At 41.4% G+C, this 27,286-nt stretch overlaps 1 protein-coding gene across 1 annotated transcript; it reads right to left on the minus strand.

Moving 5' to 3' along the window:
* Positions 1-486: 486 nt before the first annotated feature.
* LOC109487180 (stress response protein nst1-like) lies at positions 487-26,939 on the minus strand. Its single transcript, XM_019791165.1, has 12 exons — positions 26,650-26,939; positions 17,728-17,838; positions 12,201-12,209; positions 10,677-10,745; positions 9,417-9,794; positions 4,319-4,414; positions 3,761-3,838; positions 3,274-3,348; positions 2,975-3,058; positions 2,517-2,585; positions 1,359-2,075; positions 487-983 (listed from the first exon to the last, which is right to left on the minus strand). Exons 1-12 carry the CDS (start codon positions 26,684-26,686, stop codon positions 838-840), a joined length of 1,869 nt encoding a protein of 622 aa, XP_019646724.1. The 5' UTR covers positions 26,687-26,939; the 3' UTR covers positions 487-837.
* Between the last annotated feature and the right edge of the window lie 347 nt (positions 26,940-27,286).

The raw sequence follows: 27,286 nt of genomic DNA on the forward strand, positions 1-27,286 counted from the left end.
TTGCTCCTAACACCTGACACCACAATAAACGACAAGGAAATGACCAATCATAAGATTCCTTGAAATTCCACTTATCTACTTATTATCCTGAGCTACTTATAATCAAATTCTTCGATTCTACCTAGTACTTTCTTTTAACTTTCCCTTTGGCTATTTTTGGCTGCAGCTTTGCCCCTTAGCTCGAGCTGAAACTATATATTTTGTATCTCATTCTATGCTGATAGCAAACATTTAAAGGACCTTCAAGCTAAATATCCTCTTTGGTTTCCACCGACTGGGCTACAAATAATCAATTCTAACTACTTAAGGCTAATTGCCAGTAAGCTTGGGCTGCAACTGACAAGCAAGCACTATTGTATCTCATTCTGTGCTGATAGTAAAAATCTGATGACCCCTAGCTAAAGCTAACCGTCATTTAAGCCTTCCTCGCCTTACTTCCTGCTTATATATGTAATCGAATTCCTAAAATCTTACTACTATGCTTTCCTTTAGACTTTGCTGCAACTGGTTAGCATGTGATAGTGTGCCTCATTTTCTACTGATAGTAAAAATCTGATGAGCTTTCTAGTATAACATGGCAACTCCTTTTGCTCAGTAAACATCTGACGAACCCTTAAGCTTAGTATCCTTTAATGCTTCCACCCCTTTACTTTCTTCTTGTGTAAGCAAATTCCTTAATTCTTACTACTTTCTGTCCCTAAGCTTTGCTGCAACTGGTAAGCATGTAATATTGTATCTCATTCTGTACTGCTAGCAAACATCTGAAGAACACTCTAGTACACCATTGTATCTCACTTTGTTCAGTAAACATCTTATGAACCTAAAGTTGAGCATCCTTTAAGGCTCCCACTCTTTGACTTTCTGCTTCCTATCGTAGCGGACCAGCCGATCGGCCAGATCCTCCATGTTCTTAGCCGTGTCCCTCACGAACTGTTGCACCGCCAGGACAAGGTCATCGTCGGTCTTACCCTTGTCGATAAAGTCTGCAAGGATTGAGAAAAAAGTTGTTGCTTAGTGAGAATGATGATATTTTTATATCACATCAAGTAGACACGCATAACTATTTCTACATGTATCTTCTGTTTGAGGTACTGACTCTTCTATGAAACCCACTAAGTATATGGCTATTGCCTTCCCACGCACATACAAGATATTACCGATTGCAGCTTTCCATTCATGACAACAAGTAGTGCTGAATACGATTAACTTCACATTTCCATGATATCTAAATCAACTTCAATTTGAAAAAAAAAACCCCAGAGATTAAGACTCATACGATGCAGCTTGTGCATGGCCCTAGCCCTAGCCCTGTGAACACTATGTCATCAGCTATTCTCGAATGTTAAGGTTGAACTTACCCAGTTTCCCTCGGGTCTCTTCATCATGATCAGGCTCAACCTCCCGAGACTCCTTCTCATCCTCCCCCTCTTCTTCTTCAGCTGCTCCTCTGGTCTCCTCCTTCTCATCATCCTCATCTTCCTCCTCAGCTGTCCCTCTGGTCTCTTCCTTCTCATCCTCTCCATCTTCCTCCTCAGCTGTCCCCCTGGTCTCCTCTTTCTCATCATCCTCCCCATCTTCCTCCTCAGCTGTCCCTCTGGTGTCCTCCTTCTCATCCTCCTCCTCTTCTTCCTCGGCTGTCCCCCTGGTCTCCTCTTTCTCATCCTCTCCATCTTCTTCCTCAGCTGTCCCTCTGGTCTCCTCTTTCTCATCCTCCCCATCTTCCTCCTCAGCTGTCCCTCTGGTCTCCTCCTTCTCATCCTCTCCATCTTCTTCCTCAGCTGTCCCTCTGGTCTCCTCTTTCTCATCCTCCCCATCTTCTTCCTCAGCTGTCCCTCTGGTGTCCTCCTTCTCATCCTCCTCATCTTCCTCCTCAGCTGTCCCCCTGGTCTCTTCCTTCTCATCCTCCCCATCTTCCTCCTCAGCTGTTCCCCTGGTTTCTTCCTTCTCATCCTCCTCATCTTCCTCCTCAGCTGTCCCTCTGGTCTCCTCCTTCTCATCATCCTCATCTTCCTCCTCGGCTGTCCCCCTGGCGTCCTCGTCCTTTTCATCTTTCCCATCCTCCTCCTCCTCCTCTTCTGCTTATTAAGGAGGTAGAAATGTAGCAATGTATTGGCTCTCATTGATCCATTAGTAGCGGACCATGACAGTATAAAAGATTGGTAACCTTACTCCCATTCTTAAATACATTCTTAAAAGTTGGAGCATATGTCATTTCTGTAAAGTTTCTACGGACAGAGAGCAACAGGAGAGAGAGAGATACACACACAGAGAGAGAGAGAGAGAGAGAGACAGACAGACACAGAGAAACAGAGAGAGGGAGAGAGACAGAGAGACAGAGAGAGAAAGAACCAGAGACAGAGAAAGTTAGATGGATAGATAAAGATGTATACATTTTGTTCTCCATAGAATCTTATTTGGAAGTCACATTTGCAGAATTCAGCTATTTCTGGTGCTACAGTCTTACTGAGGATAATACCAGTCCTTTCATTGAAAAAAAAAGATTCCAAAGAACATACCGTCGAGTTCACAGTGGTCCCCGAAGATCTCAGGATGGACCCTCCTAAACATCCCGTTGTCACACAGAGCTGTGGACATAAAACATGAGAAAACAATGTTAATGCCTTAATTAATATAAACGTTCTTCATTCACAACTGTTTACAATGCTTTGTAAGCCACTAGTTTGTCAGTTGCAAGACCTTGCTGAAGTGTCAAAGTTTGAAATGCCATTGGTACTCTCAGGATAGTTATTAGATGAAGGTTAGACACCCAGGCAATGGGATACACAAGGAAACTGTTCCTCAAGCAACTGGATAGAGTTTGAAAACTGCCAGATGTTCCAAACAGCATCCACAGCGTTTCGACAGTCACTCACGAATATTAGTGGATGTTACTTGAAATGTCCTGACAGTTTTCAAACTCTACCCAGTTGCTTGAGTACGTTTCCTTGAATGAGTATCAGTACGGTTCTCTTACCGCATGCTTTGACGAGTTGCTCCTCCTTGAAGCTGTACAGGAGGTTCTCCCATCCGGCAGGGTTAAAGCAGATGGGGGGAAATCCTGTAACGATATTGAAGAATAACTTTCCTTCACTGCCATGACATCTTGTGTTTTTAGTTTTACAGGAATGGCAATTTGGGAGATTCCTACACTGACGTCGTTGTTACTGATAATGATTCTGTTGTTTGCAGTGCTTCACGTATTTTGCTTTCCCTGAATTTTTCTAATGTCTCCCTAAAGCCCTGCACAGTTAGATCATATGATCCTAGACTTACCCCCTTTGCCGTAACCGCAGTGCTTCTCAAACAGTTCCATGTGCATCTTCAGAAACTCGTCGTCAGAGCAGAGGCCTGCAACGATTCAAATTCCAGTCATGTATTTAAAACTTTGATACGACACAGCAAAGTCTTAAGTGATAACTACGATACGTTTATGAACAAGTCAATGCCGGTGGTTATCTGTAAAATATCAAAACATGTCAAAACATGTATTATGACTATATTGCTATGATCAGTTACACTGTAGATTTATGCTACATTCCAAATAACTTGCAAAAAGGTACATTGGGTGACTGTTGAGATTTCCTCCTCAGTTCAATTATAGTTACGTTTAAAATTAGTTGAGTTTTAAATGTTTGTCAAGATTTTGGCAAAGCTATAGATTACAAATGCAAGGATTCTGTTGAGGTTAAGTGAGTCAGTAATCTACCTGTTGAGTGAGTTACGTCTCTAATCTACCCGAAGAAATTACAAGGTTACTGACCGCATGTCTTGATGGTACGCTCTTGGTTCTCTTCCTCCTGCAGCAGTGCATCCCACACCAGGATGTTGTCACAGTCGACTGTTTTTAGGTAAACAACACACACCAGTCATTCCGGATAGTCTTTATATAAGCTTACATGTATGTAAAAATAATATCGTGAATCTGAACTGTCGATTTGAAAGTTCCCTATACCCCATGATGGTTTGATCAAACTGTGCTGTAGTCGTGCTACTTTGACGCAGAAGGAATATGGCCTCAAACAACAATCACGTTGGCATGCAAATTTGGGGTAAGTCCCAATTCATTCCAGTATTGGCAGAGACAGTTTAGTCTTTATTCAATAATACCAACACAGATGAACGTTTAGGCTAACAATCACATGTAGTAATAGTAGCATGCAGAATTGTTTAATATTCATTTCAAAATCAATGGCAGGTGCCATGGCAACGTTGAGGCTGAACTGGTAGACTCATTTACAAAGTGCCTAGCTATGACATAACGCTCTCAAAATGTTCGGACAGGGAAACTATGTTTTAAAAGAAAACGGAATCTGCTTACTGTATCCGGACCCCCTGTTCTTCACGAGTTGTTTGGCCAGGTCCTTCAGTCCGTTATCATCTTGCACATCTTCCACGGCGCCACGCTTACTGAGAACTGTAGGTAGGGAAACAGGTGGGAGGGGGCGATGGAAAATATATATGAATATGAATAAAATCAAGCTATTACTTCGTTTGTTGACCTACGCCGGTCAACAAACCAGCCTCTAGTCTCCAGAAGATTCGAGCTGCCCGCCTCCGACTCTTCGGCCACCTCGCCAGATCATCTCCGCCCTCAGAACCAGCCAGACTACTGCTGGAACCCACACCTACAAACTGGACCCGACCCAGGGGCAGGCCCAGACAGAAGTGGCTGGATGTCCTGTCGTCAGACCTGAGAGCAGTAGGCCACAACCTAACTACAGCGGCACAGAACAGAAGTGCTTGGAGGACAGTTTGCCGGGGCGCTACGCTCCTAGGAGCATGCGGACTTGAGTGAGTGAGTGAGTATTACTTCAGCTACAAAACAGGTTTGGTTACCGTTACAAAGATGGCAGCTCAGTCGGCATCTTTCCCTGACTTCCTTCGAGATGCGACATCTCCCTTCTGCGGCCCAATCCGGGCACCTCTCATCCTGGTCCTCACAGCCACTTACTGGAATAAAATCCACCAAAGACAATATATCTACCTCACTATCCTCATTCTCTAAACGAAAACTCATCCATCCAACTTTTCCTTCATTATCATCATAATGTCGGGCGACTTGCCCGGACCAAGGCAACTCTCTCCCTCCAGACAGTTCTGTCCTCCATATATTACTTACTTTCAACTTATCTTCTAACATTCCTTATTCAACATGTGCAACTCTAAAATCTGTAATGATATTTGGTAGGTATGCAGCGGTTATGGAAACAACTTTCAAGTTCGAACATGGTTGCTAGTATCCTACGTTGCTGCAGAGAGTTGTGTATTTTGGGGACAACGTATACGTCGAGGAAACGCGGGTGGTTGTTAATGATATCTAGTGAGTGGGTAGGGTAGGGGCAGGCCAAACGAAGATAAAGTTCGATAATGGGCCTCCTAGCGGATACCTAGGGCACTGCAACTTATTCAGATTAATACTCATTTGCATAATGTATGCAAGGAGGAAATGTTGTAATGAATTTCCTTGCTAATGATACTGTCATTGGATGGAGAATATGATCAACTGATAAAACATCGGTTTGGCGAAGGCATGACGTCGTGGAACAAATTGTAATGGTTACAAATTAGCACCTGAAGATGTGTAACTTAATGGCCGCCTAACCCCTATGTTCCTGCTATATTCCCCCTTTGCCTGGTATCGGCCCTGTTGAACTGGTAGAAATCAGCAGTAAATTACCATTGATAGACGATACCGCCCACAACTGAAGTCGTCACGCATCAACGATTTCTTTTTGTCATTCTTATCTTTCCGTGAGTCACAGTTGTAGCAAGATGTTACATACCAAAGATTTAGGCAGGCAAGAGGCAAAAAGTGTTGCGTGACATTTCTAAATCCACTGTGGTAACGCTTGGCTGTGTAAGATAATGTCTGAACAAGCAACAATTGTCACGTGTATATTTTGCATTGGTACTAAGATTATGTGAAGAACACGCTTGTCCAGACGGAGTATAATTTGTAACTGGTTGCTTCGGAGTCTAACAACATGCACAAACGAATCTCTTGAGATATCAAGTCGAGATGTGTTAGGATTATCTAACTATTAACGTTTGGGTCTCAAATGTTTGCTATGTTTCTATTACCAACAGTCACATGCTACATGTTAACTGCACGTGTGACCTCCGTGCTCGACCCATGACGTCATTCAACCCAGATTCTCAGGGTAGCTTTTCCCGTCGTCCATATAGAATTTGTATCTTGTTGAACATCTCTAAGTTGACCACAAGCTCTCCCGATATCGAAGTGTTATAAGAAGTCATCATAGTATGCAAATATATGTAAGTTAAGACACTCTAAATAGCAACCTAGTCACGTATCACCAGATACTTTCTGGAGCAGCTCAAAGTCAGTTTCTGATTTACTTGCAATCATTAAAAACTTTCGAGCCTGTAACAGCAAGTCTATATCAACACAAAAATCAGAATTAGTTTATAAAATAGGTGTAGAAAAATCAGATTTCTTAGTGACCCCCCTCCCCACAATTAGCATATTCACCCATGTGTATCTGATACATGTACTTACGTGACTTGGATGTTGCTGTGTACAGCTCAAGTAGCAGCAAAACAAGGATAGGTGCGACTTTCTTCATGCTGACCGCTCTCCTAGGACGTTCAGCCAAGAAAATTTAAGCTTGTACAGCGCAGAGATTGGCACTGGAACGTTCTGGTCCTCAAACCGTTCCGTGGGATAATTCTGACCCCCGCTGTCCTGAAGCTATCACGAAGTTGTCAGACAGGTTTTTATGGTAATTGTGGCGCACCTACAGATTTGTGAGCTGTGTGAAGCTTGAATTAACATCTTCTCATAACTATTCTACTAGCTTAAGATTTTACTGTTTGTTGTGTTCTTACACTATTAACCGTGATAGTGATTACTTAAGATAGTGGGCTTTTTTACAGTATTTTGAAGTGGTCCATAGACGAAATGTGTGTGTCAATGTGATGTTTCCATAATGGTGAAATGGTCTTCCAGGGTCTTATTTCTTAATAGCCTGCAGGTTTGACAAAGTCCGCTAGTGGTCAGTATTGATCAACAGATTACACTGTATTGTACTTTTGTAGTAAGACGCCTGGCATGATGATGATGATGATGATATAGCTAAAACCAAGTGTTCCTGGCACGGTTCCACTGCTGTATACACAATATCTTTATCTTTATTTTAGTCCTTTGATCCACACACGTGTCTCTGACAATATCTAACCCACATAATTTAAGGCAAGCGACATCCAACTCCTGCTGAATCTGTACATGTTCGGACGTCTGCCAGAATTACTACAATAGCGTATATGTGGTAGACGTAAAAAGTATTGCTGGTATTGAAGTTTTAGTCTGAGGTAGGACAGGTAATACTACTCTTATCGACAAGTGTGTTGGCTTCTTTAAAACGCCTGGCGCTTGACGGCTTAACATCCCCCTTTAAAGGGTAAAACCCCACCAGACTAATAATACGGGTTCAAAAACAGTGAAAATAGCCAAATAGGGTGAATAATTAACCAGGTGATTTTGGCCATCGTATAGTTCATTTCACTTCCTCAAGGACTGACTCTCATGGCCTATTAGTCTACCCTTTTTTTTGCCGAATTTTACGGTCGGTATGTACACTCGTAGGAAGGCCTGGTAGAGGCTAGCGAAACTCAGCGTATATATAAAGTGATATATATATGGCAAGATATATATATATATATACTGGTAAGTGACATGAAACAGGAAAGGGAACACCACAGAAATCTGTCTTGTACAAACAGTGACTTTAATCACAGTTCACCGGACAGACACGGACGCGTTTCACGGTACGTGGCGTAAAGGCGCTATATGGCAGTGGTGAGGCTAGATCTATAGAGATGTACCTATGGTAGGCATCTGCCATTGCAGCTACATATGCATGGATGATACAAAAGTTAGTGATCACACAAAAGACATCTTAAAAACAATTCATAGGTTTTGAAACAGTTTTCTTGCTTCGTAGGGCATTGCCACAATGTTACTAGTACCATAAATGAATTTGTATTCACCAGTGGATTATTAACATGTTTTCGCCACAGTGGATGAAATAATTGACATATAGAAACTTATAAGTCTGTTACTAAGTTACTGGTCTTAGAGCAGACCTGTTCTGGTAAATGTATGAAGATGTTATACATGTATTTATGTTTAATACCACTCATAAGAGGCGAGTTATTCTCTGACATGGTTCTAGTCAATGCACATGGGTGTGTGACGTAATATGGAGTCCATACAGAATAAACAGAGAACTTTAACATGCACCAATTCCATGTACTTCAATATTGGAAAATGTTGTTTTCCTAAAACCAGAATCATTTTCAAATTTGTAAACATCTCTTTTATGCAGTATCAATGATCAACATCATGCATATAGTGGTCCAAAGTTCACAAAATATACGATGAAGCCATTCTGTAAGATACTAGTACCGAACCGTACAAAATAGTGGACGTGAAGGCCAATATATGTGCTTAGTGGGTACAAGATTAAACCTCACCTCATAAGCAATTTGACGACAACGAAGCATTAAGACCACATTAATACGTATTAATGTAAGTATTGTACCAACTCCTAGCTAACAAGGAAGAAAATTGAATTTAGAGATACCTCTTCATTGTCACCTAAACGAAGAAACAAGTAGTGGAAGATAACACACATGCATCGTTATGAAGCAAGTTTAAACTGAAATTTCCAACACAAGAAATTGGACTCACCCAAATTGTCGACTGTACAACTCCAGTCTTTGTCAAGGAATGAGTTTAAACTTATCAGGGAAACAGTTTAAACTTGCTTCATAATGATTTCTACCAACACAGATGAACTTTCAAGATAACACACATACATCGTAGCTTTACTTTCTACAAAAGCTCCATTGCCAAGTAGAGCAGCCAGGCTATACAGTACGTATGTGCCTTGCAACAGTGAAGCCAGCACCATTAAGAAGTACCCTAACCACCTTAATTTGCCGTTAATTACTGCTAACCGTAGCACATCACCAAAAATAATGGTTAAACAAGTTGTAGGTATTTACGCATTAGAAAAAAATAACATTCAATCTAATTGATACCTAGTGGTGGAGTTAACATTAACCGTGTTAACTTATAGTTATTATAGCTGCGAAAAGTTTCCTCCCAAGACAAAACATACGTACATTATTTTAACGGAAAGACTTGAATTTCTAATCTATAATGATATCTAAAACTACATGAGGAGCATACGCTCTCCCTTATCAAAAGAAAAAAAAATAACCCACAAACAAATCTAGCATTCATCAATTTCAGACTGCCTTAGAAAAATAACTCGCGTGGTGGCTTTCTAACTATTCCATTTTATTAGCCCCTGGTATATCCTACCCTTCCCGAAAGATCGACGTTTTCTATTTCTTTTTAAATAGACTTTTGAAAAATCCCCCGATGCCCCCCTTCCCTCCTCCCATAGCTCCCAAGTCCGGGCCGCCTAGTTGCGTGGCGAGTCCCGCTAGTAGCGCGGGGTTGAAGCCGCCACCACCGCCGCTGCCGCCGCTGTCTCCACCGCCTCCCCCTCCAAGCATCCCGCCCAGACCTCCAAGATTCTTGAGCATCCCGGTGTTCAGACCAGGCATTCCTCCCCCACCTCCTCCGGACCCTCCCTTGGAGTTGGACTTCACCAGCATCTTGAGCAGGCCGCCGAGGGGACCAAGCTTCTTTAAGATGCCCATCTTCTCCAGGACCTGCAGGTTCTTGGGCGTGGCGAGTGCCATGAGCTTGTCCATGATTCCGTGGGGATCCTCGTCTTCATCATCATCGTCGTCTTTCGCTAGATACAGAAAGATAAAATAGGATATTTGAGTTTTCTTTCTCCACAACCAGGCAAGTCTTGGCCTCCACAGCATGCCAAAAACTGGGGGTGTTGTGGGTGTTTCTGATAGACAACATAGCCGGCCTGGTTGAATTACCCCCGTTTTTTGAACCGGGCTAAGACCACCAAACCCCCAGTTCTATAAGCCTACTACGGAGGCTATCAAGTCTCTCATTCCTCCAATGCTTGTCATGCATCTTTCTCAGAGTTCTACCAACCTCATCATCGTCTGTCGCTAAACGTAGGAACAAAAAATAGGACATTGGAGTTGGATAAAGAGACTCTTTTCACACAACCAAACCCCAAACAGAAAATACGTTAATAAGGGTTAGACATCCAGGCAAACAATATCCAACGGCACTTCAAACTCTGCTACTGGGTATATTACGTAGATTATTCCAGAATTACTACTGGATAAATTTTGGAAATAATCTCCGTAATTTATCCAGTAGTAGAGTTGGAATTATTTTTGAATAAATCTTTATTGACACAACAAAAATACATCGACTTTGTTAAGGTCTTCCTCAACTGTGTAATTATACCAACCCTCGTCATCGTCGTCTTTTGCTAAACACAGAAACACAGAAAATAGGACATTGGAGTGGATTAAAGAGATTCTTTTTACACAACCGAATCCTTAGGTTGTGTAAAAACCCTGTCTTTATTCAACCTGATGAAATTATTTCTTTTATTTACAACAAGGTTGTAGTTACAAATTTACACACAGTAAGGCAGTTAATACAGCTAATTTCAACCTACAGCCTTTACGCGTGCCTTAAAGTGTGTTCAAAGAATGGATTTTGTTCAGTGATAGCTTGATGATGAGGAGACGATACTTACGTGGTTTTCCTTCCTCTTCTCTCTTCTTTTGTCTGTCCTGTTTCCTCTTCTCGTAGTCTTCGTCTTTCACTGTAAAAAGGACAAAATTCACATACGTTAATGAGATGATGATGATGGTATATGAAAATTGTTCACATTTGTTGTGTTTACAATGATGGGAATATTTCTGTCTTGCCCTAGGGTCAAATGTCACACAGTCGAACCAGTTGCGGCTAGTTTTGTTCTTCAACACTTGGGTTGGAATGCACTGCATGCACTTGTGTCGTATTCGAAGGTCTAGATTCTGTAAGAACCTCCCCACACATTGTCTGATGATCTACTCATTATACAAACTATTATTTTGCTTCAGCCATCTCTGAGATATAAGTGGTGAGGTTTGCATGCTAATTAGAAAGAAAATTGATAAAATTGCTGTTCTTGGTTGTGTCATAATGCTTGTTTATGACCTAAGTACATTTCTTTCCCTGTTGGACAAAGAATCTGGCGAAGCCATATTTTCTTGGAAAACACGCACCTATAGATTTTTTAAAGTCTGGATAAATCGTTCGACCATAAAAGTCGTACTGCTGACACAGTTCACTCTTGAGGTAAAAGGTTCCGAATCACTGACTTGTTCCTTTTACAGTGGCAGAAACTACAGTCTACTGTTCACGCACAGAGGCACCAGAGCACATGAATAATAGAAACGCCGTATATTCTAGTGTCAAACGTGTCACAGCCGTCACGTACTAGTGATTTTACGACACGCTACCGTGTGCTGCAAAAGCTGCATCTGCAATCTCCGGGCTCTGAATTGTAGCCCGAATTTTAATCTTCAAGCAGATCATACGGTGGCAAGGCAGTGTCCATTGGCCAGAAGAGTGTCCATTAGCCACTGAAATGGACACTCCTCTGGCCAATGGATACTGCCTTGCCACCGTATGATCTGCTTGGAGATAAGCCCGAATTATAATCTCCAAGCAGATTCATTCGGGGGTAGGGGACGATCAATTTGGTCACTCCAGTTGGTCACTCATCTGCCCCAACTCTATTTGATAATGGCTGGCAAATTTGACGCAGTATTGCTGCCACTAAAAGATCTGCTTGGAGATTACCCAAATGAACACTGGTGCAGATTCTTGACAGTCCAACAGAAGTAGAAGCCTGTTGTCTTTTTGGCAAAAAAACCCACTCATTTCGGGGTGGGGGTGCTCATCGTGAACTTGTCAAAAACCACATATACCATTTTTGTGTTGAAGGTACATGTATAAGAAATAGAAGACTTCATAGAGAAGGGTTTCTGTGCCTTTTTCAGACCAGATATTGTGATTATCAGTGAGTTTGGCAGACCTGTACTACAGGCTGTAATTTGTGTTGGCCCGCGGCCAGAAGGTTACTGAGGCCACACGTGCCCCTTGGCGATGGAAACTGCGCCATGTTCCAAACAAATTGGTCGGCATGTCATATAGTAACCTGAGCGTTGGTACAGTCTATCTAACTGGCGTATTAGCTAGCATTTATAGTCAAACATAAAGATGGACTTACCTGGTTCCTCTGTTGTGTACAACACAGCAGTAGCGAGGACGGCAGACGGTGGTGGCCGCGGGAAAGGGAGAGAAAAAACAAACACACAGTAAGCATATTTGCTATGAATATTAATGACACAAAATATGAAATACAAAAGGAAAATCTTAATATATCAGGAGACCCATTTGGCATGAGGGCCTTCTATTTAAAATCTTATCAAAAGGCATTTCTGGTAGATTTTTCGATATAATATAAAGCTTATACAGTCAATATCCATAGTATGTACAATACTCTTTGTCCCTGATCTCTAACTGTATATGATATAGTCTTAATGTTTATATTGTAGTCTTTTAAAAGTTAGATTTTTCTACGGCGTTGGTCAACTGGCTTTATGCCAACATCGTATTTCCATTCCTACAATTTTTGTGGCCCCTGTACATCACAGCTCAAGTTTCCCCGTAAACCCCATGTCTAGCCCCGATAAAGATGGCGATCGCCACGCAATTATGCAAATGAAATCAATGCAGCGAAGTCGTCCCAGCGGGAGTTATGTCTACCTCAGGCGCATTTTAACAGCGCGCCTCGCTTAAATATTCCTCAAATTCCTCATCAGTGTTCTAGCCAGGCCTTTTGAGCACAGGGGCCCCATATGCTGTGATTTGGACCCCCTATGCTGTCTTTCAACCAGGATAGGGATGTTTCTTTGGGGGAGAACCTTCATAAATCTTGCAGAAAATGAAAATTAATATAACTTTAGATTGAAGCTATAGCAAGGGGAAAACCTTTAGTTAACTTCACAAAATCTGACCCTCAATAAGCAAGAAATAGTGTCTCGGGGGGTTGAGTTTCAAATTTTTTCCGCTCATTGCGCGACTTGTGCCACGAATGTTGTCCCTCTGCACCTGACCCCTATACTGTGAAAAATCCTGGTGAGAACCTTGCTCATCACGTATAGACATTGCCCTTACAGGTATCCAATGCAATTGCAGGGCGGCAAAACTGGGTGATTTTCAAAGTCAATTTTCTGGTCATTCTTTTAAATGTAGTAAGCTGAATCAACCCTATCCCAAAGCATACTGATATCTGTGAAGCAAAATTGCGATGTCATTGACGGAAAATGCTGGCTTGTTTTGGATCGTAGGCCACATCTACTAGTAGATATTCATGGGAGGTGTCCACAAATTACAAGACTCCTGTGGATTGTTTGAGGCAAACGCTTCAAGTATTAAATGATGATAACAATGTGCTAAGAAGAAATGGTAGTAAATCTCAATATCAGACAAATTTCCTCACCCAGAATATTTTTGTTTCACCACCCTGAAATGGCATTTGAAGCCTTTTGGGCACGGTACCGTGAACGACATTCCTTTATAATGACAGCGACTCAAGGAATAAGACTCAAATCAAAGCTCAACTCCCCTGGCGTTTGGACTACAACATGTCAACACAACTGAGGGTCTTTCCGCTATTACAAGCTATTGTGTGTACTAACTACGAAAACATAGGAACAAAAGACACACTGCGTGTGTTTGTGTGGGGAGTAAAAGGCCATGTCAAATTATCCATGTCGCCTCAAGCAGGTGACTCAATCGGCTTGCTTTAATAGGAGGTAAGGAAATGGTTTTGGATTACTGATTATACTACAATAGGTTTGGGGTAGGATATTTTAGATTTAGTGACACAAATCCGTGGCCTTAGTATCGGCATGTTTTCCTTTTGTCGTATTGTCTTACGTTTGATAGTGTAGCATTTTAGTTAAGTTTCTAAAATGGCTCTAAATTAAGTATTAGTTAATACTTTGCTCAATGCGTCAAAAAAGATAAGTTCTTTCACCATTCTGTTTTTGCTGTCTTTAATGTAATGTTGCATTGTTATTGTTTCATTTAAAGGATATTCCATCTAACGGCTTGTATTATTCTACTAAGCTCACGATTCCAAACTCCATTACTATACGTTGCACATTTTGGCACACCCTGGACATGTCAACTTGCATAGGTTTTGTGGCCAACCCTAAAACACAGTCCAAGCATACTTTTGGTCTTTCGTACAAATACTACATGTATAGTGAGCAATGAAAACATATTATACCGCCTGCCACAGGTCATAGCCGGTCGTCTTGTTTGATATAACAAGGAGGGAATCATCATCATGCGACGTTCGTCCTTTTCCTACGTGACCGCCATAATTTCAGGCCAATACGCCCTGAATACTACACAGTATACAATGTACTAGTCAGCACCAGAATATTTGCTTATGGAATAAAAACATTATAATTTGGTCAAGTGTGGTAAATAATTTGCAAAAGGAGTCAGCAGGCCATATACTGTAGTTACAAAAGCCATTGTGACTTTTGTGTCGGATTTCCTGAAAGCAGGAAAATTGTTCATCTGTTTCAGCAAATTTCTAGTGGATTCTGGTAGAGACTACTATCATGTTCGTGAATTTTATACTGCCTTGCAGACACTGAAAGATCTGCTTTGAGATTGATAAAAACCCGAAGACAGTCCCTGTCGTAAAGCTAGCCTCTACCAGGCTTCGGGAGCGGCTGGAAAGAGTAGAAATTGGTCAAATACTGAAATAGAGAGATAACATGCGGGTGCGGCAAGCTGTACTCTCTAAGACCAACTCCCCTTTTATGTTATCTCTTTCTAATCTCCAAGCAGATCCCTCTCGGTGGCAAAAAGACAGTATCAAATTGGCCAGACAGTATCCATTAGCCAGAGAAGGTCAGGACAAAAAAAAACTAACGATCATTCATCATTCCCCCACAACCTCTGTTTGGAGAGTAATCTCTTTCTATCTGACCGACTTCTACTCCCAATAGCCGCCTCCCGAAGCCTGGTAGAGGCTATGGTGCAGCCTGGTAACGAGGCTACAGCCAGACGATGAGTCAATACCGGTGGGAAATCTGCCGTGCAGCGCGCTGGGCAGAACCAACTGTCAGGAGTCATCTATCTACAAGCGGAGGTTTATATATTAGGCTTTAATATTTTTGCGTATTTTTAGGCTTTTTATCTGCCTTTCTTTCTTGCACTGAGCTGGCACAAAAAAGATGCCAAAGAAAACCCGTTAAAAAAGCCTAAAACACACCAAAAATAAGCCTTTACTTGGAGAGTAGTGTCAGTAGTGATTTATCTCCAATCAGAGGTTCAGGCTTCGGCTTTAATATTTTTGGCGTATTTTATGCCTTTTTATCGTGCTCTTTGTACTGGTACCTTTTCCATTGCATTGTCTCTCGAAACAGAATGCCAATAATCCCTTTTACGCCAGCCTAACTTGGGGTGGCAAATGGTAACTGCCAGGCAAATGGATTCTGTCTTTTTTTGTAGCAACCAAAAGATCTGCTTGGAGATTATACATTTTGTTAGCCAGTGTCCTCACTATGAGACCGAAAAAAAAACAGATTATTTCAGACAGTTACAACAATTTCTCCATCCTTTCGTCATTTAGTAGATCACCAAAAAACTGCATTTCTACTAAGATCACAAAACGCACTAATTATGCAGAATGTGGGACTATTCATTATCCACTGCCTTCAAAGAAGAAGTCGAACCCCATAATAGCTAGCGTAGTAGTAGAAGTAGAAGTTTTTTCCAGACAGTTGTTACCTGTCTCCTGTTACTGTATTGCAATGTGTATTATATTTGATTGTAAAAGCAATTAGCTTTCGGGCATGATTTTGCGAATAAGGTTTCTATAATTTAATCCCACAGTGCGGCTGGGTGCAGTATACAGGACTGGTTAATCGTGTGTGTTTATTTCTGTCTCATCTCGTAATTTAGACAATTTAGTACCGATCTTAATGAGATCAATGAACTGCAAACTGTATTTGGCATTTCGGTCTTTTAGATCAGATTATTATCATAACACAGACATACTGTGTATGTACAGATTAATATATATTACAGCTCATATTCTACATTATATTGTATTTGACGAACGCAGATTTCATATGTCGTTATATATCTATTTTATTTTACTTTGTTTGGCATTTCAGTCTTTTTGAATAGAAATAATCATATCACACAGGCTGTATATGTGCAAATTAGGATATATGACAACTCACGATATTATATTCAAAGAATACTGATTGATATTGGTCCTAACACTTCGTTATGTCTCGGCCATCAATATTATGTAATGATATTTCAGGGGGTCTATAGCAAGGCCGCAGGATAATAATAGATGTTATTCGATATTACGGCGAATCGAAAGTTATTCAAACGTCATTAGAATGCAATAGAGTTGGTTAGTTGGAGAAGAGCGAAAATGCTGGGGTCGTCAATATTTTGGCTTCTTTTATTTTTGCAGGTCGTCCGTTTATGTGGAGAAGAAATACCTTTATTTGGCTAAATTTACATTGGATTATGATTGTGCATTTTTACAGACCCTACGGCCTTTTTAACATCTCAATCACCATGTAGGCACGCCGGTGGTTACGCTACTTTACCTAAACACTCTCCGGGGGGCAAGTCCATGTTTTTCTTACAGATTTTGAAAACCCGCGTGAAGTCTACGTAGATTAGGCATTCGTGATGAGCAGAAAACCTTTCAAAATCAACAAAGCAAGGTCGTCCAACAAAATAGATCAATTAAAAAATGTAATTTTTTGACTACCCAAATATTAACGAATTTCATCAAAGGACGTGACCTCATCAGGTTCGAACGAACGAGGTCAAAAGTCAGGTCAATCTGACCCGTGACCTCACAGTCTGGGAAGTAAGTCTGTCACCAGGGAGTCGCCGTGTTTATCGTCTGCTACCATGGCAACGTCTGCTACCATGGCAACGGCTAACAGTGCGTGGTGCGCTGCGGAAGGCGAGATTACAGTCGGGGGTTGATCCTTTCTAAAGCTGGGTGTTAAGATAACTTGGAACTACATTCTTCTGGTACCGGCATCTGTTTAATGCATTGCCAGCGCCTTTGAACAATTTTCACTACTTGGCCATAAGAATTCCATGTTAATCCTCTTTTGTTTTCAATCGATATATGTATAAGTATAGAACAAGGAATACATAAGTATAAAAGTGTCTTCCTACCAATATACACCTTCGACGCCAGGAGGCGAAAGCTGACGCACTATTTTGCGGCTCGCCTCCTGGCGACGGGTAACGACATCATCAGTATGCTCTTACGCTCTGATGCCTTCCCCAGAAGTCAGTTCTGGCGTCGATACTGCCAGTTGGTATGAAGACCTTAAATATGCCCTCGCTCAGTTTCTTTTATCCTAGACATTGTATTTTTAAATTTATGTATTTTGTGTTGTCTATGTTGTCTATGGGCTCTGCCTGATTCAAACAATAAATAAATAAATAAATATAACAGACACGTTCAGACATAATCTCCAAACATTTTTTTCTGAAGATGGTCAGTCTACTGACCAAGTCTGTCTATTGAGCTAATTTCTGCTCTTTCAGCCTCCTCTGAAGCCTGGTAGAGGCTAACATTGACCTACTGACCAGGTCAATGACCCACTGACCAGGTCAATGACCTACTGACCAGGTCAATGACCTCCTGCCCAGGTGAATGACCTCCCGTGACCCACCTCCTTTCTCTGCCCGCTCCAGTGAGTCCTGTAGGATCTTGAGTTTGGCCAGCGCCTCCGCCTCGTCTGGTTTGGGCTTGGCGTCCTTCTTACCGGTCGCACTGCTCATAACTGTGAACAAAGAACCGGAAAATTAGTTTTTCTCTAACATAACTAAATTATGATTTTTATTAACTTTATCTTGTTCAGGTTCGTGAAAAAAGGCCCGTAACTCTGCTCATAAGTGTCTTAGGACGGAACAGGAAATAATTTTACTAAATTCTGTGTTTCATTAATTCGTGTCAGGCTCATGACCACAGACACTGATAAAATATTTGAAAATTAAATACTATATCTATCTTTAATTCTAAATATCTTACTTAAAATACATTTTTATAAAACTTTATTCAAAACATGCATTATTTTCATATAGTTTTCCCAGTCGGGTGTAAAATCATACACCGTTACTTTAATGATACTCTTAACGTATTTCTGTTTCTTCAATACTGCTTAGCCGGTACACAAAAATTAATACCCCCCCCCTCTTAAGATGGACTGACCCCAGACGAACACCAGGAAGTGTTTGAAGTCCCGCCATGCCTTATACGGGCGGCCAAGGTTACAGTACAGGCCCGGAAGTGGGCAGACTTTCCGTGCGGGGATCTGATGAATTATTCACAGCCTAGTGCGGTATCCTGTCAGGTGGCAGCACGCCAGAAGGTTTTGATGCGGGAAAAGCTTAAAGGCATCCAATGCGATTTCAGGGCAGCAAAAATGGAAATATTCTGAATAAGGCAATCTTTGTGATATTGACACATACTGCTTCACATTAGCACATTTCAATCAGTATGTCATACTTTGAGCAATTAAAACTGCAGAAACAAGCCCCAAGATGAGTCCTTTATTGTCTGGGAGGCACCCTAAAAATCAGCCAAGGGGGAAGGGCCCTTCTAGTAACCATTTTCCGTCAGAATTTTGGGAATTTCTGCTCCATGAGGGTCAATATACATTGTCAGGTGGCATCAGGCCAACAGTTTTTAATGCGAATCTCTTTGGGAAGCCATGGCATGGGAATACTAGTATCCACGTCTCTATATTCTCTACCGTATATCTACGGTAGTATACAGACTTCTGTAAACCCCCTATCGACTAGGATTTCTGTAACCCCTGAATCTATGATTACAATATTATCTTCCAATCATAGAATCAAATATTTTGGTTGCTCAGCGGTAGCAGTCTTTAGTTAAAAGGGAATATCTACCGTACTTTATCGTCTCTGTCGTATATCTATAGCCCCTTTCTTGGTTTTACGATTGGAATATTATCCACAGCGCAAAAGATTGAAAACAAAACATCAGACTGGTGCGGTATCCTGTCAGGTGGCAGCACGCCAACATGCAGCTTTTTAATGCGAGTCTCTTTGGGAAGCCATGGGAATATCTGCTGTACTTTATAGTCTCTACTGTACCTCTACGGTAGAAGAGACACTCCTGTAGGCCCCTTTCACTGCTAAGATAATTACGCGACCAAAATGAAATCAAGGGTTTGCAACCCTTGATTTCATGATTAGAATATTATCCGCAACGCAGAAGATTGAAAAAAAAGTGTTTTACTATAAAAATCGCTCTATTGTCTTTGAAAGTCGCTAAACGATCTGCCAAATATTTGGTTGCTTTAATAGCGGTAGCAGCATCTAGTTGAAAGGGGATGTAAGGTACTAAAAAACTAGTACAAATTGGCAAATTATTGACACTATTTCACCAATTTCTATTACATGTATTTTCCAGCAACCCCATGGGTCTGGTATCAACATAAGACTGTCAACATTGTCCCAACTTGACTTCAGTTTGAGCAAAACGTTCGCATGAAATTTGCCAGTATTTTGCCAAGAGCGTCCACGTGCAGGGTTCAGAAACACACTCGACCTTTTCTGGCTGGTATAACCCCTCTGGCAAATCATCCAACCTACATTCAGGGCTCGAAATACTGCGTGCATGTGCACTCAATTTTTTTCTGTGGGAGCACCCGTATAGTTTTGTAGGTATTTTGTACATATTAACTGTATAAAAGTATGCAGGATATTCTTGGCATCTAAGAGTCATAAAAGAATAAAATCTTTGTTGTAGTACTTGTTTAAGATTTTGAAATTAGCTCCCATTTCAGATTCAAGCTCAGAAGAGGAGTAGTAAGATCTGTAAGTAGGTTTTGTTTTATATGGTGCAGCCCCAAAAAATTTTGTGCACCTAATTTTTAGGTTGGAGGCACCAGTGCACCTATTTCCAAAAATGAATTTCGAGCCCTGTTACATCTATCTGGCAACATTTCCAACTATTTTCCCGTCCCCAAAGGACCCTGCAGGAGACCGGTATCTCTGCCGGGCGCCATCTTGTCTCATATCCAGGACAATCAAAGTACAGTTTAGCGGAAAGAAGTTTTGACTTTAGGAGATAAAAGTCAACCCTGCCCCGTGACCCAACCCCCCGCCTGGCCAACTTAAGGGCAGACGAACACAACAGACAATGGAAGTTTAAGATGTTATTTTTAGCCACTTTGAAAAGACGTGGGCTACACAGAGATAAGATATTGAATATTTTAAAGTAAAGGAATATTTTGATGATAACACTAGCAATATTTTATGTTTGACATAAACAGATTTTTTGTCGGTTGTTGTTGACACCAAAAATCAATCCGTTAGAGTTCATTTATGTTGAGTTTTACCTACTGAGAGTGCGTAAAAATATCGATTTTCATATTCAATTATTCATAAACTGCTTTGTAATAAGTGTGTTGTATGGTAGTTATGGTCTTTTCTTTTTTTCACAACAAAGATCATAGCATGCAAATGCTGATGTAGTTTTCCAAGGACGTCAACATTTTGTCGCATTGCTTTAAACCTCCCGGTTGTTTTTTTGTCTGTGTAAAAATCGAATTTGACAAATTTTCAATACCCCTCCCCACTCCGACAATCCATCCTGGTCGACGCCCTAAAATTATCTGCTCTGATATCGTAAACCCCTAGGGGACCCTCTAAATGACGGTGAGTTGTTGCTAAGCGTGTATCTGTGTGTGTATGCACGTTGCTCACAGTTAAGCTTCACAATTAATTACGCAAATCACGCTTGGCAAATTAAGATATCCTCAGTGACAAAACGTAAGACAATATTCATCAATATCTTGTAATGCACACAAAATTCGGCGTATAGACAACGATTGGTTTGAAGTTGAAGATTATCGAAAATAGTTCAAGATAATTTAACATTCTACAATATATTTCAGAGGCAATGGAGAAATTAACTTAAAGGTTGAATGAAGTAATGCTATGCAATATGGCAAATGACGCTCCTTTTCCAACTCTGAGTGACCACAAATTTCTAGCTCAACTAATTCCATACAATAAGATGTACATACATTTTTTTGCGTTTTCTGTATTTACTGTTTGAAAATAATATTACTGCATTGTGCATATATTCCAATGACAAAACCTATCGGGCACACAAATTCAATTTTGGTCTCTCAGGATCGGCCTCCAGTTGAGAGGGCCCATAACACACCATATCTAGTGCGGACAGGGTCACGCATACTGGGTCAGCTATTTGATAATTGGAAGTTTGGGGTCAACTGTCAAAGTCATTCGCGCTGCAGACTCTATCCACAAACTCCCCACGGAGGAGTGTGGGGGAAGTGGGAATGCTGCTCGTGTATTTTGCGTAAAATTGAAATCAACCTCTTTCAGGCTCTTTCTCTTCACACACACACACACACACACACACACACACACACACACACACACACACACACACACACACACACACACACACACACACACACACACACACACACACACACACACACACACACACACATACACAAACACACACACACACACACACACACACACACACATACACGTACACGCACAAAACACACATAGAGAGAAAGAAGAAGACTCAGAGAAATATCTGTTTATCAGATGACAGATAGAAAGAAGTCAGGTAGACAGTTTCGTAGATAGCTTTTGATAGCGAGAAAGAGAGATAGATAGATACATCATACATACATGCATACATACATACATGTATATGTGTATGAACAGACGCAAAGTTAAACGCATGTGTACAGATAAAGGCACACAATAGCTGTACGCCAACCCGGCAGCATTTATCTCCACTAAACTCCCATTCCGACCCCGCGGTACAGAACAGAACGTGCTGTGAGTCCATTATCCCAGCGTTACGTGCGGGTTTACGCGTGGAGAGACATCGGTGGAGAATTGTTTATCGATTTACGCCAAATCAGAATCGCAGCACATGGCCAGTGCAACAGTCGGTGTGCGAGTTTTCAGGAAAACACCTCCTTTACGTGAAATGAAAATTCATGAATCACTCGCAGAATTCATTTATATAACTAGTATTTGTTTACACTGTTGAATACCTAATCATCTATTATCAATAATAAAATAATGCCACGATCTAAATGTACAAGCGATATCGCAGCACGTGGCGGTACATAACAGCAGACAGTTTTTTTAACATCTTAATTAACGAGAAATGAAAATTCATGAAAAAAACTCGCAGGATTCATTTACAATTAGTATTTGCTTCCACTGTTAAATACCTAATCCTATATTATCATCATGACAAGATAAAGGCATGTAGATTCACGATGTACATGTACGGGCGATACAAACTGCATATGATATGTACAATTCATAGAACACTAGCAGAATTTATTTACAATTAATACTGTAACGTTATTTGTTTCTTTGTTGAATACCTAATCCTATATTAGTATCAGAACGAGATAATACCATGTAGATTCACGATATACATGTGCGAGCGATACAAACTGCAGATGATAATTACAATTCATGAAACACTCGCAGAATTCATTTATATAACTAGTGTTTGTTTCATCTTTTGAATACCTAATCCTGTATTATTTTCTTAACAAGATAATACCATGTAGATTCACGATATACATGTAGAAGCGAGATACAGACTGCATATATACAATGCTTGAGTTGTCACATGTCAATATGTATGTCCTTAAATTTGCAATCTGAATCCATTGACAGAAATCCAGTCTGTGTGTAGAACCAAGGACATTATTGTATTACTAAAAGTTCTTGATAGAATGTATAGAATTTGACAGACTTGTATATGGCAAATCACGCATGGCAAAAATATCTGGGACAAACAATAAGAATTCTAGTTATTCGTGGTTTCACGAGAATTTTTCCGCAGGTTTTACGAGAATGTTTTGACATGCAGGTAAACATTGTTGTCTAATCGCGAAGCCCAGGGGAAGGTGGGAGAAATGCTTGGAATGCCAACAGACAACCTGCCATTGTTGGGGCTAATTGTTACTCTCCAAGCAGAGGTTGTGGGGAATGATCGTTAGCTTTTTATATATGGCCGTTTTTTTTTGTCCTGATCCCCACCGTCGGTGGCCGCGGAGCTTCTCTGGCTAATGGATACTGCCTGGCCAATTTGATACTGTCTTTTTGCCACCGAAAGGGATCTGCTTGGAGATTAGCTAATTGTTGAAGCTATAGGTACCAGCCTGGCAACCATACTAAACGCACAAAGCTGTTCAACCTTCTCTCTGCTTGCTCAACGGAATTTGTTACATTTCGAATTCATGCTAGCTATAGATAAATTCAATCTCATTCTAGAGGGTAATAACCCTCACTGTGTACAAATAGGTAAATATATCAAAGAATGTTTAGCCTTAGAACAAGTAGTTTAAGTTGATTCAGTAATTGAAAAGATTGACTTGAAAGATTAGTCCATGCTTAGTAGGACTGGCACCGGCAAAACACCCCATTCAGTAGGTACAATATATATATTAGATCAGATTTGTTGTGATTTGCAGGGGCTGATTCTATTCCAAATATGTCTCGCTATGTGTTATCTGCCATATTGCTTATTTTTGTGGGTCACTGCACCAGGAATATTTGTCTGTGTCCCACGTGTCTTGCATTGCTACAATTCTAATAAAATAAAAAAAATCAGATTTTTCTGCATCATATACCGGAATTTTCCACAGAAAGTATTTCCATGTCGTTCTAAATACATTCACACAGTACAACCGTCACAGCTGCGCTATGTAACTTGTAAACCGTCAAGCAGCAAGGAGAATCGTAAAACCTCCCACGCAAAAATTTAAGACTTTGTAACATGTGGGCTTTGTCGTGTACTGAGCGCACCACAACATGCAGTTGGTTTATTGATCTAGCTGAAATGATTTCGTGAAAGCATTGACAGAAACACAGACAAAGAACAGGAAGCGCGTTGTTCATACATATACAACTCCAAGATAAAACTACTATATATATTGTAACACATGTTGTGTTATTGTTACACCGATAAGCCATGAGACTGAGTGCTGACAACACTGATGCTTGAAACGTCTGGCCGTTTCCAAAATCATATCCGGTTTGCTCGATTAACTGTTTTTTGGCGTATCTTATTGGCTGGATGTCTAACCTTCATCGACGTAACACTGATGCTTGGTTGGTGCATTGATTTTTAGATAATTGTTTTCTACAGATTTCCGAGCCAACCTCATATCGACGATTGAGAGATATCATTGGATTTGGTATATAGATATGGAAGGCAATATCAGGACTGAATGCGAAGAGCCCAATATCTATATGTCCTTCATACATAAATTGTAGAAACTGGAAGTCACCCGAAGGTAGCAATTAGAAAATAGTTCATAAGCAGCAAACGAAGTCAAAGATGAACTAGGGTGCCAAAAATCTAATCATTTCTAGGTCATCAAGATCTAAGCACATGTCAAAAATCAAGACAATCCATGTAAGCGCCTTGTCGAGTTATCGTGTTGCCAGACGGACACACACAGACACAGACACACAAACACACACACACACACAGAGAGAGAGAGAGAGAGAGAGAGAAAGACACACACACACACACACACACACACACACACACACACACACACACACACAAACAAACAAACAAACACGACCGAAAACATAACCTTCTTAGCCAAGATGATAAAAATACAAAACACCCTACAGCATGCACGAAACCAGCGCGCACGTAGCCTACATATTAGGGACTAGACTCCCTCCCCTAGTCTCCACCAGACTCCTTTTGCAGGCTGAATAAATCGTAGAAATCGGCATAAAAAAAGGTGTTTAAATTGGCCAGAGAAGGTAGCCTGCAGGCCGCTGGACTCTCTATGGCCGGCTATACTTATTTGACCAATTTAAATACCCTTTTTACGCCGATTTCTACGATTTATTCGACCTGCAAAAGGAGTCTGGTGGAGACTACATATAGCTACCCTCCCCACTAGCTACGCTGGGAGAAAGCCAAAGCAGGTGATTCAACATTAATGCGAGGATAACGCCCATAGCCTGGCGATCTGATCAGTTCCGTGACCCCGTAAGCCTCACCCTACAATCCAGGACGGGGGAAAACTCAGTGCCCTACTTAGATCAAACCCAGGTGCAATACATCTGCAGACAATTTCTCGGACGCTATAAACTCGGACGCTGTGTAGGCATTTTGTCGGACGTTAGAAATAAATTAAAGCGTTGTCTTTAGTATGTTTTCCAGTGCCGATATATATTTTCGATGGTCTCACACCCTACAATCCAGGACAGGGAGAAACTCTGCCCTACCGTAAATCACATCCAGGTGCAACACATCTACAGACAATTTCTCGGACGCTATGTAGGTTATTTTGTCGGACGTTAAAAACGATTTCAAGCGTGCTTTACAATGTTTTCAAGCGCCGATATGCATTTTCGATGGTCTCACAACCTACAATGCAGGACAGGGTGAAACTCTACTTAGATCAAATCCAGGTGCATGTAATACATCTACAGACAATTTCTCGGACACTACTAGTATGTAGGTTATTTTTTGCCTGACGTTAGAAACGATTTCTAGCATGCTTTACGATGTTTTTCATAAACGCCGGTATGGATTTTTTGATAGCGCAGCGCCGAATACCACTATGTAGATCTAGATCGCTAATCTCCAAGCAGATCCCTTTCGGTGGCAAAAAGACAGTATCAAATTGGCCAGGCAGTTATCCATTAGCCAGAGAAGGTCGCCGGTTACCGACGTGTAGCGACAAAAAACGGCCATATATAAAAAGGTAACGATCATTCCCTCACAACCTCTGCTTGGAGAATAATGTAGATCTAGATCGCCAGGAATTTTCGGCCGGCACACAAATAAAAGCCCAACCCGGCACAGCTAGCACACCAGACTGTGCCGGTAACTAGCCTCCGTAGCAGGCTTATAGAACTGGGGGTTTTGTGATCTTCGGCTGTTTTCTGATCAGCCCAGTTCTAACGGGGGTAATTCAACCAGGCCGGCTATGTTGTCTAATAGTATATGCAATCAGAAAAAAACACATAAAAGATCCCAAAGATCCTAAAGACCCCCTAAACCCCCAGTTTTTGGCATGCTATGGAGGCTAGCCGTTAACCTTCAACCTATCACGTAACCAGCCTAAGGTGTTGTTGTTCTTCGAGCTCACGAATCCTCGGAGCGTTACTAAGTGTATCACAAAGGCAAGCGGCGTGGGTTATGGCCAGACGTTGCATGCCCCAAAACAGAAGCAACGCTGCGCTAAATCTCATTTTTTAAAAGGCCGGTTCGAATTCGCGATTTCCCCTGGTGAACCCGCAACATCACTGCCAGAATTCTAATTTCCAAGAGCTACAGACGCAGCTTCTTGTTTTTGACAAAGCAAGCTGAAATTCTCGGTACAGTGTGGCACCAATCGCGATGATTTTTTGCCGTCCCCGTACATGGATTTTTACGGCATACCATCCTAGCATTCCTAGCGCCCAAATTGGCGTCCCTCCCTGCAAAATTGTAGCCGCCAGCAGCGCGTATCAGCCACTCGTGAAAGTGGCACAGCGAAAAAAAACACACACCAGGTACTACTTACACTGCGCGATATCGTCATAATTCAGTTCCTTCGCCATCTTGGCTGCTCCTTGGTAAGGATGACGTTGTAGTCTCCAGTTCTGAAGGATTCGTAAGGAAAGAGGAGTCAAGACCGCGCTCGCTCGACCTTTGTGCCAAAAAGGTAAGCAACAATGGCGTCTCCTATGGACGCGAAAGGGGTGACGCGCTGACAGGCTGCTCCAAAACTGGTTCTTCTGCTGTCAGACAAAGTAGGCGGTGCCCCGATCAGACGTACGGAAGCGCCATGGGCCGTCACCACGTGACGTCACCGGGGGCCGACATGGGGGTTACGGGAATACCGGGTTTGATGATTCTTTTATCTGTATTAAACGACGTTTTGATGAGTCACATTTATAAACAGTTACCGGTGCAATATTCCTCATTGTAGACAGAGGGGACACTCGATGTACATTCAGTAGGTACAATGTATTTCTTGGTTTCTTAGTTTTAGGTGCCTTTGATGAAAATCTCACATCTTAATCGAACAAACCGTCAAAAGACAGAAGGAGAGAATAGGAGAAAGAGACAAGTTACTAGCACAATGGTAATATTTTAAGATTAAAACTCGAATGCCGTTCAATTAAACGAAGAAGGCGGTCTCATTGTACGGCCCTTGC

Source organism: Branchiostoma belcheri, unplaced genomic scaffold, assembly GCF_001625305.1.
Source record: "Branchiostoma belcheri isolate BF01 breed outbred unplaced genomic scaffold, Haploidv18h27 scaffold86, whole genome shotgun sequence".
NCBI classification, from domain to species: domain Eukaryota; kingdom Metazoa; phylum Chordata; class Leptocardii; order Amphioxiformes; family Branchiostomatidae; genus Branchiostoma; species Branchiostoma belcheri.

Bases quoted from the DNA above. Each gene is read 5' to 3' on its own strand.
- LOC109487180 (XM_019791165.1), bottom strand. From the start codon at position 26,686: ATGGCGAAGGAACTGAATTATGACGATATCGCGCAGT. The intron at 9,795-10,676 runs GTAAGTATCGTC...TTCTGTATCTAG, and splicing joins AGAAGAGGAAGGAAAACCAC to CGAAAGACGACGATGATGAT. The intron at 3,059-3,273 runs GTAAGTCTAGGA...ATATCGTTACAG, and splicing joins CTGCGGTTACGGCAAAGGGG to GATTTCCCCCCATCTGCTTT.